This window comes from Vidua chalybeata, chromosome 5, assembly GCF_026979565.1.
Source record: "Vidua chalybeata isolate OUT-0048 chromosome 5, bVidCha1 merged haplotype, whole genome shotgun sequence".
Lineage (NCBI taxonomy): Eukaryota > Metazoa > Chordata > Aves > Passeriformes > Viduidae > Vidua > Vidua chalybeata.
The window spans coordinates 38297013-38313084 of record NC_071534.1 but is presented as its reverse complement, the minus strand read 5'-3'; the positions used below and the strand labels follow the sequence as shown (position 1 = coordinate 38313084).

Here is a 16072-nt window from a genome sequence, read left to right as displayed (position 1 = left end):
AATGCGCAGTCCTGTTGTGGAGAGGTACTTGTGGCTTGGAGCCGAGGCGCGTTTCCTCGCGTCGGGGCTGTTGGGCAGGAGGTGGGGGCGCACACAGACGCACACGCCACACGGAGGGCCGTCCCTCCGGCCTCCCTGCCTCCCGGGCGGGGCCGTTCGGGGCGGGCGGGGCCACCGGAAGGCGCGAGCCCACGTGTCCCGGCGGGGCGGGGAGGCGGCGGCGGGCCCGGCCGGTGCGCGGGCGGCCGCCGGGCTGCCTCAGCCATGGGCTGGCTGCCGGCGCAGGGCCGGCTGGCGGCGGGGCTGCTGGTCAATCTGGCCGCCTCCATCTGCATCGTCTTCCTGAACAAGTGGCTGTACGTGCGGCTGGGCTTCCCCAACCTCAGCCTCACCCTGGTGCACTTCGCCATCACCTGGCTCGGCCTCTACCTGTGCCAGGCGCTCGGCGCCTTCTCCCCCAAGAGCCTCCAGCCCGCGCAGGTGCTGCCGCTGGCCCTCAGCTTCTGCGGCTTCGTCGTCTTCACCAACCTCTCCCTGCAGAGCAACACCATCGGTACCTACCAGCTGGCCAAGGCCATGACCACGCCGGTCATCGTGGTTATCCAGAGCGTGGCTTACGGCAAGACGTTCCCTCTGCGGATCAAGCTGACCCTGGTGAGGAGGCGGCGGGGCCGAGGGGAGCGGGGAGGGGCAACGCTGAGGGCAACGACCCTGCCTAAAACCGCCGTGTCCCCCTCCACAGGTCCCCATCACGCTGGGTGTTTTCCTCAACTCCTACTACGACGTGAAGTTCAGCGTTCTGGGGATGGCGTTCGCCACCCTGGGCGTCCTGGTGACCTCCCTGTACCAAGTGGTGGGTAACGGCGCGGGGCGCGGGAGCGTTGCGGTGGTTGGGCTCCCAGATGCTGCCCCTTGCTTTGATCGCCTTTAAGTAGCGCCCAGCCCCGCAGGAAATCTTCTGTGCTCCGTTATTTCTTTTTGAAAACCTCCACCAAATTATGATAATCCACCATAACCTCTGACAAATTAAGGAATTGATCGTCCTTGCTGCTAAACATTGGGGTGTCATCTTTATCATGAGCGTTATTTTCAAGGGGCTAAGATTGCTTTAGCTGTAAAACTCCTCTTTTTTTCTAGAGGGAACAAATGTTCTTGCTGAAGCATGTGCCTTGCGTTTGAGCTTTTTCCCTAGAAAGGATGTTTTCCAGTCCTTCAATCCCATGGTTTATCCTTGAGCTATTTACATTTTATCAGTATCCTTCTTCAGTTTCGACCATATACATTCTAATGTGGTTTTGTAGAGGATGGATTAATGCATAAACCCACAATACAACCTTTCTGGATAATTATGATTTTAAAAATTGGTATGTCCAAGGACTGCCTCAGCCCTTTCTGCTGTAAGATTGTACTAACAGCTCACCCGATTTGCTATTGACCATGACTGGAAGAGCCTCCTTGATTAGAAACTCCTAATCAGGGAGAAACTCCACATCATGTAGATGTGATAGATTTAAACATTAATTTCTTTGTAGGAGGTGTACTGTGCCTCAAGAAGAGAAAAGTGAGGCTCTTTGACCCGTAGTGAGTATGCCCTTGCATACAATTTTCTCCTCTCATGGCTTTTTCACTTGAAAGAGACAAACTCATGGGGCCTCCACTGAGGCAGTGGTGAGGCTCAACAGCCTGTTTAGTATTGTCCACGTGAGACTCCCTCTGTGTTAGTAGCCAGTTTGCTTTTGCTCAGGTTTTTCAGTTTATGGGGTTCTTTTCCTCATGTTTAACAGCTTTCTCTTTTGGTTTTAGTGGGTAGGTGCTAAGCAGCACGAGTTGCAGGTAAACTCTATGCAGTTGTTGTACTATCAGGCACCGATGTCCTCAGCTATGTTGTTGTTCATCATACCCTTCTTCGAGCCAGTCTTTGGAGAAGGGGGAATATTTGGGCCCTGGACGCTTTCTGCTGTGGTAAGGCTTTTGTTGACTTTATTTTATTTAAATAATTGTCACTGATGTAGTTAAATTTGATAATAAGATCTGTTTCTTTGTGGAACAGATTTTTGTACAGGTCTTGTCTATGGTGAGATGAGAGGGACGTGTGCAGGACAAAAAGCCCCTTGTTGAGTCTGTCCCTTCCTCTGAGTCACTTGCTCTGAGAGGAGCGAGTCTGTCAATTGATTTATCTCCTTATTTTTGTTTCTGTTTAGAGGGCATCTGAACAACAGGAAAATCTATCAAAATCCAGAAGCTTCCCCTAGTGTATGAAGTGCTCTATTTCTAGCTCTGACTGTCCACTCAGAGAAGGACACTCTCAACTTCTCTTCTGTGGAAGGATGCCAACATTAGTTGTTCTCTAGAATTAGTAGTTTATTTTTACCAAGGAGACTATAGTTTCTCTCAGTAGCCTTCTGTCCAAAAAAGAGCCAGTGACATATTCTTACTACTGCTAATTGTGCCCCTCAGTGATGGGTCATTTCCTGTAGCATTGTATTTTATGAATGGGATAGCAAGTATTCACAGTAGTAAAATCAGATATTTTGCTAAAATAGTTTTTGTTGTGACCATAAATAAGACTTTATCTCAAAGTTAAAGAATACGACCTCTATGTGAATGAGTATCCAGATTTTCCAAATCACTCTTAAATGTTCACCAAGAGTAAAGGAGAAAAGGCCTGTGGCTCTGTCAATGTATATTTATGGATGTCATAAATATACATGTCACTGAGCTGCCTATCACCAGTGTCTGTACTGATTTGAAACTGTTTCTATTTTTGTTCTCCATATGTTTTTATTGCCTGATATTTTGCATTTGAAAGTAAATGAAACTAAACAAATAACCTGGAATGTATCTACAAATTGCCAAAAGCAAGTCAGATTACTGACTGTGTCCATTAATCCACAGATAATGGTACTGCTGTCTGGAATAATAGCCTTTATGGTAAACTTGTCCATTTACTGGATCATTGGAAATACGTCACCTGTCACGTATCCTTTGTAATGCTGCTCGTTTCTCCCGTTTCCAGATGAATTATGTTGGAATTCATTTGGGCTAATTTAGGTGGGAAAATTGTTTGATAACCTTCCTGGTTTGGGATTTGTATAGGTAATAGCTGTTCATTCACTGACCTTCATACCTGCAAGGAATATTAACTCATGCTTTGGCTGCCTTGAGGAAGTGTTGGCATGTCCATTAGACTGCAATGAAAAGGGTGAAAGGCTTTAGGTGGAGGTAAATACAGCCGCAGAGATTGGGAAAACTATGAGTTGAGTCAACACAGTGTACCATTGCATGCTTTGGGTGGAACTAATGAAAATTCCAAGTGTTTCTTTTTACAAAAAATAATACTGCTATTGGCTATTATCCTTAACAGATGTCTAGGTATAACATGTTTGGACATTTCAAGTTCTGCATCACCCTCCTGGGAGGGTGCCTCTTATTTAAGGATCCATTGTCTGTTAACCAAGGCCTTGGAATTCTGTGTACGCTGTTCGGCATTTTAGCCTACACCCACTTCAAGCTTAGTGAGCAGGAAAGCAATAAGAGTAAATTGGTCCAGCGTCCATAGAGCAAGAGTTTCTGAACACTATTGTGAAGGAAACCAAGTATTTAAATATGCATTGATTTTAGAATGCAAAAAATTGCCTCATCCGCTTAGATCTATGGTTTTAGTTTAACTGCCAAGATTGTTATTCTGTAACTAAACCAAACAGAAGGATGTAAAATGCTGGGGTTTTGCCATCTCAGTCTGTCCTATCATTTTCATTAAATTAAAACACTAACTTAAAAGAGAAAAAGGCACACTTCAAATTGCTGTGGAAATTGTACTGAAGTAATTATATTTTTTGCATACCAAATGAGATCATGATAGCTACAGTTATAGTATAGAGCAAGAGAAAGAAAAAGAATCCTGTCTCTGTGATCAAGCCAGTATTGCCGTTGTGAAGAAATTTGGAGGCACTTTTATGCAGATGTTCTCGTATGTATTGATGCTTCCTCATTTTTGTCCGATGAACAGTGAAGAGGGATACAAGCATACTTTGTCCAGTCATTTTTTTCAAAAAGGCTGCCAGACTCATTCCTGTTTTCTTGTATATACTTTCTTATGTATGGCTTCAACACAGGGATAGATTTTTAGATGAAGAAAGTAGATAAAATTACAGGTGAAGAGAAAAGCAGAAAACTTGAAGCCACAGGCCAAGCAGTGGGAAAGTAGTAAATCGGATCTAAAAAGTTCATCTTAATTTTTTCTTCTAATTTGTCAGGACATTAATGAAGTAATTGATGTTTTGAAAAATGTTGTTACTTTATAATTTTCTCTGTGCCAAAACCAAGACTTTACACAAGATCTTGTAAATACCTGTGAGCCTAATAAAATCTCTCGTTTTGTAGTAGTAACCAAATGTTTGCAGCCCTTGCAGACAGACACCCATGCTAAAAAAATTTTGAGAACACTTTGGAAAGGTCACCGTCTTTAACGGGTGTGAAGGTTGCCCAGTTCTCTCTCTTGCCTTCAGCACCACCTCCCTTGCTCCCATGCCTTTTCCCAAGAGGTACCTTGGGTGGGATTCGCAGGTTTGTCATAATTTGTCATCTGTTGTTGTCATTTGGGGAAGAGGCCCAGGGGCTGTCTGGACAATGCTGGGTGTGAGGCAGCATTTCTTCTAACAGTCCTGGGAAATGTATCTGAATGACTAAAGAGTGCAAGGTGGGACCTGCTGCTCTAAGTAAAATATGCTTTGAAAATAATTTTATGACAGTATAAGGCACTTATTTTGACAACGTGGATGGAAGAAGTTCAGTGCTGTTCTAGTTAAAAAAAGGAAAGAAAAAATAACTGCTTTCCATAAATCTGGTGAGAACATATGTTCACTAGATTTGCAGGGTTAGAATTTAATTGCAGTATCTTAATCCTTACATGTTGGGGTTTGTTTTGTCTTCATCTACCTCTATCAGATTTAAAGAGGGGAATTGTGTGGACAAAACCAAGTATTTAAGTTGTACAGCGACTGACAGAAATAATATTTAGTTCCTCTAAGTTTTTTACAACAGAGGTAAGAAGTCTTTGTGTTGGAAACAATGTAACTTTTCTCAAGCTTGTTTATTTATTCTGTTACAGAGTTCTTGATTTAAGAGAAAGTTATTCTTCTCTGTAACCTGAGTTTATACAGTAACACTCTATATCCTTTCAGAGTTACAAACACCTGAAAATTGTTACGTCTTTACCAACTGTTTCTTGGACATTGTACTGATCCAAGAATAATTTTTTTTAATACAGTTTTGTAGATCTGTATAATTAGTTTAAAAATACAGCCTGGACTACTGAAAGATGTGTTCAGATGATCAAGCTCTGGATGCATATCCTTCAGTATATACACCAAGAAAGCCATTTGTATTAATTTGTGCTGTGCACAAGTTCTTTTGAGATGTAGATAGACTGCAAATAAACAGCTAGAAAACAACTGAATTATATGCCTGTATGACAAAAATATTTGAGATGAGATGGATGTAAATATATATATGAAGTGGTAGAATGAACTAAACAACCATGCCTGGAAATACAAAAGACTCCCTAAGGAGAGGAGCAGATCTGCAAGAGCAAGTTAACAGCAGCATTTAAAAAGTACATTATAAATATAATCTGGTGCTGGAAGGTGTGTGTGTGGGAGTCACTTAAGTGATGTGATTTTTTTTTTTCATGCATTCAAGAACTCTCTTTTGAGATTAACTTGTTGTATCTAATCAATAAAGTATCTTGAACTTTGTCATTTGTTTCAAAATATTAAATCCAGGATGCTTGTGTAACTGTGGGATAAATAGATCTTTGTATGTATTGTTTCTTTGGATACCATGTGTAGGGTGGGAATAAATTTTTAATCGTTTCTGATACTTGCTTATTGCAGAAGAGAGGAGTTGTTCTTGTCTTTTTTCATCTTCTACCTGAATTCCATAACTTCGGGGGTTTAGGTGTGTACAAGACAAAATGGTACCACATAGCTTTCTGTCCGTATGAATACAACAGGGAGTTTCAACTTTTTGGACTCATGGCACAAAGGAGGGAAACTTTAAATCCTGAGGTAAAACTGGAATCTTACAAAAATTACTGATACTTACTTGCTTACTCTAGTTTTCACTACATCACTTGAATGTGTTTTCCTGCTAACTATGTGTATTTCAATCAATTTTGGCTTTCCTGAAAGAGAAATCAGAGACTTGCCATCTTCAGCAATGTGTAGTCATCACCCTATGTGAGCTGTTGCAATTGAAGCTGTACCATACATGCCCTAATGTTTGCTTTCTGCTTTCCATTTTACTTTATATTCATACTTTATATAACTAAACTGTGGTAACAGGATGGGCTTTGGTCCTTTCCTGCCATGCAGTGCTTTGCTGCCATACTAGCATTCTTTACTTTAAAAAGCTACCATTGATGTAGTTCAAATGGAGCTGAAGATACCAAGGTGATACTTAAAAATGAGAGCAGAGGATTCTGGTTAAAATGTGAGTGACTGGTGGTAAGTTATCTAGTCTTGTCCCCAAAAACACTTTAGAACAACATCCACAAGGTTTTCCCATTTTCCCCAAAGCAATAGGAAGTATGTCTTCATTTAAGAGATACTCAGTGTAAAGCTTTGTATTGCCTTTAACTTTGGTAACTTGGCTCGTTTGACAGCTTTTGCATTGGATTTTGTACAGCTTGCTAAGTTCTCTCAGGCTCTGGGGCAGAGTGCCAGAGGAGTTTTCCTGTAGATGGGTGAACAGCTACTCTCGCAGGCTTGAGGTTGAAGGAGCATGGTTTGCTGCTGTTACATGTATGAAAAGGAGGTTTGTCTTGCAGGAAGTCTACAACATTCAGGACAGAACTGCACTTCAGCAGGACTGTCTACTCTCTGTCTCATTTCATAAAATGAGTGCCCAGCAATGGCCTAGGACTAAAGCAACATTAAAACTTTTTTAGGCTACCCATAATTTTTTATTAAACATTTAAAAAATATTAGTGGTAGTCAATGCTTGTTAAATATTAAGGTAAAATCTAATTTTTATAATATTATATATGAGACTTTCAAATGAGTGATTTTTAATATTTTGGAGTTGAGCTAATGTCTAACCCATATCTAGTCTGACAAATCTGCAAAATCTATCAAGAATGTTGGATTTGATAGCTGGCCGTATATATTGGTACAGTTGGGCTGCTGAGGAGAGGTCTGCCCTTGAGCAATACTGGACACTGGCACACTGTTCACGTGTTTAGAAGTGACTAAGGAACATCTGGCCTGAAATTCTCCAATGTGCGTGGGAAAGGAAAAGGGCTCACTGATTGGTGAGAGCTTTTCAACTTCTGCTTTTTATGTTCCTGCTTTTAACAATGGGCTTGCAGGCTAAGGTAGTTCGGAGAGCAGGACTTAGTCCCTCCTATCACCTCCAATACTAAGATTTTTCTTACAAGATGTCAGTTTTGCTTCCAGTTAAATAGTTATGTCTTACCTAGATTATGAAAGAAACAGAGTTTGGATTAAAGACTTGCAGGTGGCTTTTTGTGTTATGGGTTTTTTTCCTCCTAAAATTTTATTTTAGAGGTTTTCAAAACCTGAATTCCCTGTTTAACGAGAAAACAAAAAGGAAAATTTTAATAAATGAAAGGCTATTGTGTATATATCGTGAAAATACGTTATGTTTTGCAAAAGAATTTCACTCTTCTAACTTTGAAGATGCAGCTTTCTGTTTTTCTACTGTTACAATCAAGCAGCTGAAAAGAAGCTTTTCTGCTTCATACAAATTCACTTTCTTCCTGCAGCTGCTCTCCCTCTGATCACAGTGTCGGCCTTCCATTTGACAGCTCAGTTGTTGCAAAGATCATTGGGATGTCAGCTGCAGAGGGCTAAGAACACAAAAGGAAAAGCTATCAGCAGAAGCTGATATAATCTTGGGTGATGAGAAATCCTACTGTAAGACATAGAGACATCTTGCCACACAGGCCTGTGCTATGCAGAAGGGAGAGGTGTGGGTTCATCTCCAAGCAGGTATTGCAGAGAATTGAAGAGCTAAATTGTTTGCATTCTTACTGTGCTGAAGTAGTCAAATTTAGTCATTTTTAATAATATAAAATTAATAAATAAATTTAATAATATAAAATTGAAAAAAAATGAAATAAAAAATATAATATTGAATTTAAAAAAAGGTGGATTCAGACAGTATGAGATCTTTGCCAAGCTTGTTCCACAGCAGTGATTAACCTTCCTCGAGAGAAGGGAGCTATTGTTGCTTCTCCCCTGCTCCAATGATCCTGGGCTTGGTGAAGGAGGGTTTGTGTTCGTGAAAGCTGCTCTGCTTTTTTTCAGCTGTATCAGCTGGTCCAATGAAAACATATCACCTCTCCCTGTAGCGCTTGTCTCACTGAAGTTGCTGTTTCTGCTTAAATCAACTGACACGGATCATTCTCCTGTCTTCCTTCTGTGTGTAAAACGACCTGAAAGGTCTAATGCACCTAACAATTCTGCTCTATGATCCTGTGACCATGGGGAGTAGAACATACTCCATTGCCTTGTATAGCTGCAGTGTCCAGTCAGCAGTAGGGAATCCAGCCCAAGGGGTTACAGTTACAGTCTACAGTAAAAGGACTAAAGAAGGGGGAAATATGATCCCTTTTCATTATTTTAGTTGCCACGCAGTTTCTAATATTTTTGAGTTTTAATCTTTGTCATTTCCCTTTAGGAGATGCATAAGTAAGCTCCCTTTACTGTTCCAGTCTGTCCTTTCTGTATAGTTATGATACAGTTTATAGAATTCTGGAATTGAGACAGAAATTGTATCATTGCTCACATAAATACATTGACCTCCCTCACTGTTGCTGATTTTTTACATAGGGGCCCTTGTCCGCCTTCTAGTCCAGAAAAGCTTATTTGCCTAAAATACAGGAGGAGTCAGGTTAACCTGAATTAAAAGGTAATTAGTCAGCTCAGGAGTTGCACGTGCCTTCCCAGCTGCACTTGCGCAGTATCAAACGGGCACAATGTGCTGCCTTTATAATGGATAGGCAGGAACAGACAGGGGAAGATGAAACATAATGTAATTAAAGTAAATTACATATTTAGAAGCAAGTAGGGGGAACAATCCAAAGTCTGCTTGGAGGATTGGCATTGCAAAGATGATTTCTGATTTATGGCTTCACTGAAACATGAATACAAGCCATTCAATTGAAGGCATGTGGTTATATTCAAGGAGCTCCAAGAAGTCCAGCATGGCTGTGTGGGTAACACGCACATGCAGGATGCACATGCAGGCTAAGCAGTGTGTCTGCAGAAAAGAGCAGGATTATTTTTAGAACCATAGATGTCTGTGTCTCATTCAGGAAGTGCAGGGAGGAGATCTCTGGTTGAAGCAGAGCTTAAGAATGTAATTTTTAATGACCTTGGCACAAAAAACTGTTGTGTTTTACTTTCTTACTAAGCAGAGACTGAGAAGCAAACTCATTTAAAGGAGCTGTGTTCTGAAGCACATGGAATAATCATGGATACTGAGACCATAGAACAGAGGTGGTTGTGATTAAAGGAAAAAAAAAGTGAGACAATGGATTAAGAAACAACTGAGAAGAGTAAACAGCACATACACATCTAGGCAGGTTTTTAAATATGAGGTCTAAGATTAGATGCTTAACTCTACAATTCGGTAGCTAATTGTGGAGTTAAGCATCTAAATGCTTAACTCCACAAGAGGGCCAGATTTGTCAGTGTGAACTTCTTCCCTTTCAAGAGAACTTGGTAGAGAATGGCATTTGTTCAGCACTTCCAGGAAGGAAGCTGCGTAATTGACAAGTTTGACTTTTTTTTTTTTTTTTTCTCCAACTAAATTTGGTATCCTACTCAACCAAGAACCTTGTTCTGTTTCTTTACTCTGCCCACAATGTTTTTAAACCTCCTTACTCTCTGGGGAAAAGAAACCATTTGTGCATTTTATTTTCTAACTACAGTGACCGAATGGGTTTTGTTTTACAATACACCAAAGTTGTGTATAAAAAACTTGAATTAAGATCTTCTTAATCAAGCTTCTGTCTTTGAGCTGAATGGAAAAAGCCTCTCCAGCTCCTATTATACAGCATCAATTGTTGTGAAATACATGCTTCTCTCCAGAGAGTCCAAAGCAATATTAAGGTCTGGCATCCAAAGTGGTTTACTTGTTAAGTACATCTCTTGTGGTGATTAGTCAGAAACTGGTTTCCTCTTTGTTAATCCAATTGAGAGAAGAAACTGACAGTTGTGATCATACACCCTCCAGGAAATTATGATACATTTCTGAAAACACACAGTCTTGGTTTTCTAACTGTTAAGGTGGTCCTTCTGATCGGGATTAACAATGTACCAATCTTTTTCAGCTAGTATCATTCCCCAGAGGTATGGTAAGATTTTTTTTTCTCAAAGAAAGTCTAAGCAAAACTTTTCCACAAAGCATTTTCCAGTTCACTAATAACTTTGTCTCTATTGGGATGGACATGTAAACCTTCATTCTATACCTCTAAACCTACAGTTTCAAAGAGTTCCAGCTGACAGCAGTGTGAGTGGACACGTGGGAGGTTGGCACTGAGCTGGGACTGCTGAGCACCTGCACCAAGTTGGTTTCATAGAAATAGATGCAAGTTTACAGAACCAGACCATCAGTATTTGGATGTCGTTCAAAATCTTGGATGCTGAAGACAAATGTAAATTCAGAAACTTTGAGAAATTAGCAGATGTAGTTGAAGATATGCTCCTAGCACACATTATGAGATGGCAGCAGCAGTGATGTGTCTGATGTGTGAATTGGGAAGATTATATGGCCCTCTGCTAGGCAGAATAGCCACGACTGGCTGTAGAGCCTTCCTGTGCGGGCAGGCAAGTTTCCGTGCTGGGAAAAGGGGGAAGGGTGACACCACACGGTTAGAAACAGGATCGAGGGAAGCGGGGCAGGGCGGGGCGGGAGGCGCCTCTTTCCCTAGTCCGGATGTAACGTCCGCACGCCCGGACTCAGAAGACAGGTTTTGAAGGAGGAAGTGTCACACATAAACGAAATGGTGAGGAAACACTCTTTTCATGTACAGCTACCAGCCTCTCAGACGGAAGCCCTCAAAGAGGTTCTTAAGCACTCAACATATTTATGAGTCTTTAAGTTATCTTGAAGTCTTTGGGAGACTGGCTCTGAGCCTCAGTGGCTTGCTTCCAGCCTCTGCAGCCTCCTGTGGACTGGCAGTTCTCTATTCCCCGTGTACCCCGTATAAAGTGAAGATCTTAGGAATGTAAATTGGATGTTGATCCTATTTTTCAGTGTGCTTTATTTAGCTGAACCAGTCTGTGCTACATCATCTGTTTCTGCTTCTTTGATAACCTATAGAGTAATTCACTGGGTGTTACATAAATCATAAATCACTGGGATATTATTTATAAAGGCTGGTTAATTTTCTAATCAGTTACTTGTCCCTAAGCAAGCCAGGATTTAAATGCCTTCAAGTTAAGTATTCTCAGTGTTTTCATTGAGTGTAAATGTACAATAAACGAGTCCCCTCATCTTTGGAGCTTTTTTTTAAAAATGAATGTAAATCAGTGTATGCAAAGATGTCTGAGGGAATTATTTTAATATGTGATGCCCTTATTGTCTAATAAGATTTAAATTTGGGGTGCTAGGAATGACTGAGATGAAGAAAAAATTACGTAAAGGCTTTTCCAATCCTGGCTTTCCAGGATTGGATTGTAGTAGAAGCCAGAGACACTGGGCCCTAAAGAGGGACTGCTTGCATTGGAAACTGGAACCAGAATCTAGCAAAAATGGAGAGCTGGTATGCATCTATAAAACATAGATAAAACCATACAGTTTTCTTAGTTTTAGTGCAATCATCGTTTTAGTGTTGCATAAAATAATTGTATGGCTGCATGAACCAAAAGGACTCTGTGTGCAGAGGTTGCCAGTGGTGTGTAACAGTACTGCTCCCCAGCTGCTTCAGGCTTCTGTTTTTCCAGAGCCGATTGTCCTTTTCCTGCCTGTGTCAGCAAAGAGGAATGTGTACCCATGCCGTGGTCTCCCTTGGATACAGTCCTTGGGGTATCAGTTATGACAGAGTGAGAACTGAGATGTGGGTAGCAATCCTGTCACCGAGACTGCGGGAAAAACAGAAACTCTCCAACACATCTGCACTGTTAGAGAATCAAGGCAGTACTTTATTCTGGCCAGGATGTTATTTCGGCCAGGATGTGCAATAGAAATCATTTCATCTACACCTGTGTCGGTTGTGCAGTGAAAATCATTCAATCACAAATGGTTTTTCACCACACATTTCACATATTTACACAGACGAATCCCAAAGAAATTCACGTTCACTGGTCTTAAATTACACAAATCTTAGCATTCTGTTTCCTACTGGTTATTGATCCCTTTGCCTTTGATGCTAATTTGGTCCTCATTCTTCGGTTCTCTTATCGATCTTTTCCCTGACCAGGTGTCTCCTACCTCACCGGGGCGGGTCATGTTCCTTAATGTTCCCTTGTCTCCTGTGCCTCTTCTGGCTACTCCCAGTCTGTAGATGTTGAGCTCATCAGACCCACCCTGTGAACAGCGTCTTTTGAAGAGAATCTTCAATTCCTCTCCCCCTGGGCAAAGGTGAAAAAAACCCTGACTAAAGTTACATTAAAAATGTTAGAAGTTGTATCATTTCCAACAATCCCTCCAACATAAATTGTGTTGCAAAGGCAGTAACTTTTGTCACAAGTCCCAACAACAGCAGAAGGGAGTGAGTTCTTGTATTTTTACAGCAGCTTCCACAGAAAAGAACACTTTCAGTTTGAAGTTAAGAGAAAATGAGTTATAAAACACAACGGCCTGCAAATTACCATCAGAAGTGCCTTCTTTGCTAGTATCAACAAAACTCATCTTGCAAACCTTTAGAATCCTTTGCAACACAGGAAAAGCTGGCTTTGGGGAGCTGAAGTAATTATCAGTGATAACATTTACTCTTTGCTTCTCCCTGAGTAATACCTGAGGGAAACTTCTGTGAATATGGTCACAGTTCTACTGGTTTATCAACCCAGGTGACTGATACCAGGAGATAACATTCAAGGTATGGTTAGATGACAAAGAAAAGACCACTGAACGGCTCCCTGCCTTCAGAAGGAGTTATTTCCCATTTCCATCTCCAATTCTCTGCTTCCAGCTGTGTGTCCCTGCTGTTTTCTTTATGTGTTCTTATGTGTCTTATGTTTTCTTATGTGTTCTTGATAAAGCAAGCTGACATACTAGCAGCAAATGCAAGTAAATATCCTGCTGTTGAATCAGATAAATCTGTTGTCAAAGGAGCCAAAGTCAATTCAAAGAAATACTTGGCTAGGAATGCACAGGTCCTGGCAGGGCCATTGTTTCAATAGGGCATTAGATGAGCTTGGGGCATTCTTTCTGTGAGGTATTTGATGGGCTCAGCTGCATCACCAAGCAGTACACAAGGAGGCTGAGGCAATCCAACACCACACTTCTTCCAAAAACGTTCTCACTATCAGTTTGCAGCAGTAAGTGAGGAGACAAGAAGGAGAATGGAATACCTCTCTGCAATGGTGTGCCCTGAAATCAGCCAAGCTTAATGTAATCTTCCTTCTCAATAATGCTGCTAAGATAACTGAAGCAGATCCCACCCACCTTTTCCCTGCCTACCTGTCTGCTGTCATTCCAGTGATGTCCTGGGCCAGCTGCTTTGTAGCTGCTTGGGACTGCCTCAGGGAATTGATCTACAGGAAAAAAAATGCATTATTTCTCAGGTGTGCTAGGTCACTTTATCCACTTTATAACATAGGTGCACAAATAACAGAAGGGGCAGCAAGAGGATGGAAGAAATGGCTGGGAACAGATGTCTCTGAAGTACCATGCCACCAACTCCTTGCCATTAAACACAACCATTTTAGTGTGGCTGTGCAGCTAAGTAAGGCCCACAACTGCTATATTTCTTGAGCAGAGCAGATAACGTGACTGATTAAGGATCAGAGAGATGGTAAGACAGGCCCAAGTCAAAGATGGCCTGCAGCTCTACATATACCCCATCCAATAAGAAAGAGGAAATTAGATATTGTGATATCCTCTGCATTGAATGAGTTAAAGATCAGGATTGGCAATTACCTGCCAAAAATGATAGTCTGTATTCCAACAGGCTGTCTTCAACAGATATGGGGGAAAATAAGTGGTTTTGAAATCTTTTGAAAATTGAGAAAAAATCTTTTGAAAAGTTGAGAATCTTTTTGCAACTGTATTTTGGCATAAAAACCAGATCTGTGCTCTCAGATGTCTCACTGCAGTACATTTCAGGGTATGTTTGTGTGAGGCTTGTTTTGCTTATGTGAGCAAACTGCAGCCTGTCCTCAGACAGTAAAGGCATGATGCAGTAATATCTTACAGTCCCACAACAGTGGATTTGGGATTTTTCCCTTGTGAGTAGCACTACACGGTGTATTTCTCTCTAGGGGTCCTACCCTTTGGCCTTGGCTCATAGGTGAACAACATGTTGTTAAGATAAATAAGGTAGGTCAGAAGTCAAAGCCCAGTGTCTGCATATCTCTCCAAGTACACAAACAAATGCAGAAGAAATTGCAAAATTATTTTTAAACTACAAAGGTGATTTAAACTAAGATGCTAGGATGGATATTGCGAAACCAGTTGAATGAAGGGATACCGAAAAGTCCGTGCACTTGCTTTTTGTGGAGACGAGAGATAACCGAGATATTAATGCTTCAATCAAACTGAACAAAGCACAGAATAGTATTTTGCATGGCTTCATCATGTGCAGGCAGAGCTTAGTTTGTGTCCTACTTTTCCAGTGGCATCAGTGGGTTTGTGCAACTTTTATGCATTAATTCCAAGAACCTTTTTGGGTGCTGTAGATGGAAAAAACCTTTTCTGCACCAGATGGCGCAGCCACCAGCGAAACTCCCCTAACAAACCTCCTGCCGAGGCCAGCGGGGCGGTGGCTCTGAGTCCCAAGGCTCCGAAACTGCAGTGGTGACTGTCAGACCGGCTAATGGAATCAGGGCAGATGACAGAAAAACAAGTTTAGTGGCACACACAACCTTCAAAATTCATGTTCCATTCTTCAAATACTGCCTTCCTGATAAAGGATGTTATCCTGTCCTGTACTGCCCACTGGTACTTAGAAAGAGATTTCAATTGGTAAGGCAGCTGAGGTGGGGGATTTCCCTTAACTTTACTGTTTCATATTTAGTAAAAAAAAAAAAAAAAAGAAAAAAAAAAAAGAAAAAATCTGGTAAATAAACCAAGTCATGGACTTGGAAAAGAACTACCTCTTACTTATACAAATGTCTCCAGTGGAGAGGTCCCCATCACAGTCCTTCTCATGCTAATGCATGCCACAGATTGGAAACTGCCACCAGCTGGCTTTCAGGTAGAAGTTATGAAAAATTAAAATTCTACAATGAAAGAAGAAAAGCAGAGTGTGAAATATATGGGTATTAAAACACTTTTTAAAAGGAGCAAACCCTCTTGCTATATGCTTTATTGATCCAATTCTACAAACATTTTCACATATAACTACCAAAAATCAGGACACATAAGAGTAATTGCAAAATAGTTTGTGAGCTCTTTGTATGAAACTATTTCTTATATCTATAGAGTGTATATATATATATATATACATATATATATATATACACTGTGGAAATATTAACAAAATCTGAAAAGCAGAAATGACATGGAGGAGGGAAGGATAGAGGAATACGCAAGTACTGGGAAGAAAACGCTGTTACAGGCAAAGAAGAGAAAATCAGAGGGGAATGTGAAAAAAAGCTCAAGACAGTGCTAGTCATCCCAACCAGTGTCTGGCACCTGAACTGCAGGATGCCAAAGTTCCACTTCCTTAGTGTTTCTTATTGCAGATGTGAGAATGTAAAAAATGTGTGAGAGCTTTTTCTTTGACCCAGGGGGAAAATATGACATTTTCCCTTGATTTCTGTGACTGTTGTGTTCCAGGGCCTTGAAACCCAGCTCAGAATAAGCAGGTAAACCATCATTGCTGTTACATTGGAACTGTGCTGCAGCTCTGTGGGTCACAAAACTCCTCCCAGGGACA

General features: G+C 41.1%; 1 protein-coding gene across 1 annotated transcript; it reads left to right on the top strand.

Moving 5' to 3' along the window:
- Window positions 1-221: 221 nt before the first annotated feature.
- SLC35E3 (solute carrier family 35 member E3) lies at window positions 222-5898 on the top strand. Its single transcript, XM_053942661.1, has 5 exons — window positions 222-654; window positions 743-853; window positions 1804-1962; window positions 2896-2978; window positions 3373-5898. Exons 1-5 carry the CDS (start codon window positions 265-267, stop codon window positions 3557-3559), a joined length of 930 nt encoding a protein of 309 aa, XP_053798636.1. The 5' UTR covers window positions 222-264; the 3' UTR covers window positions 3560-5898.
- Window positions 5899-16072: the final 10174 nt, after the last annotated feature.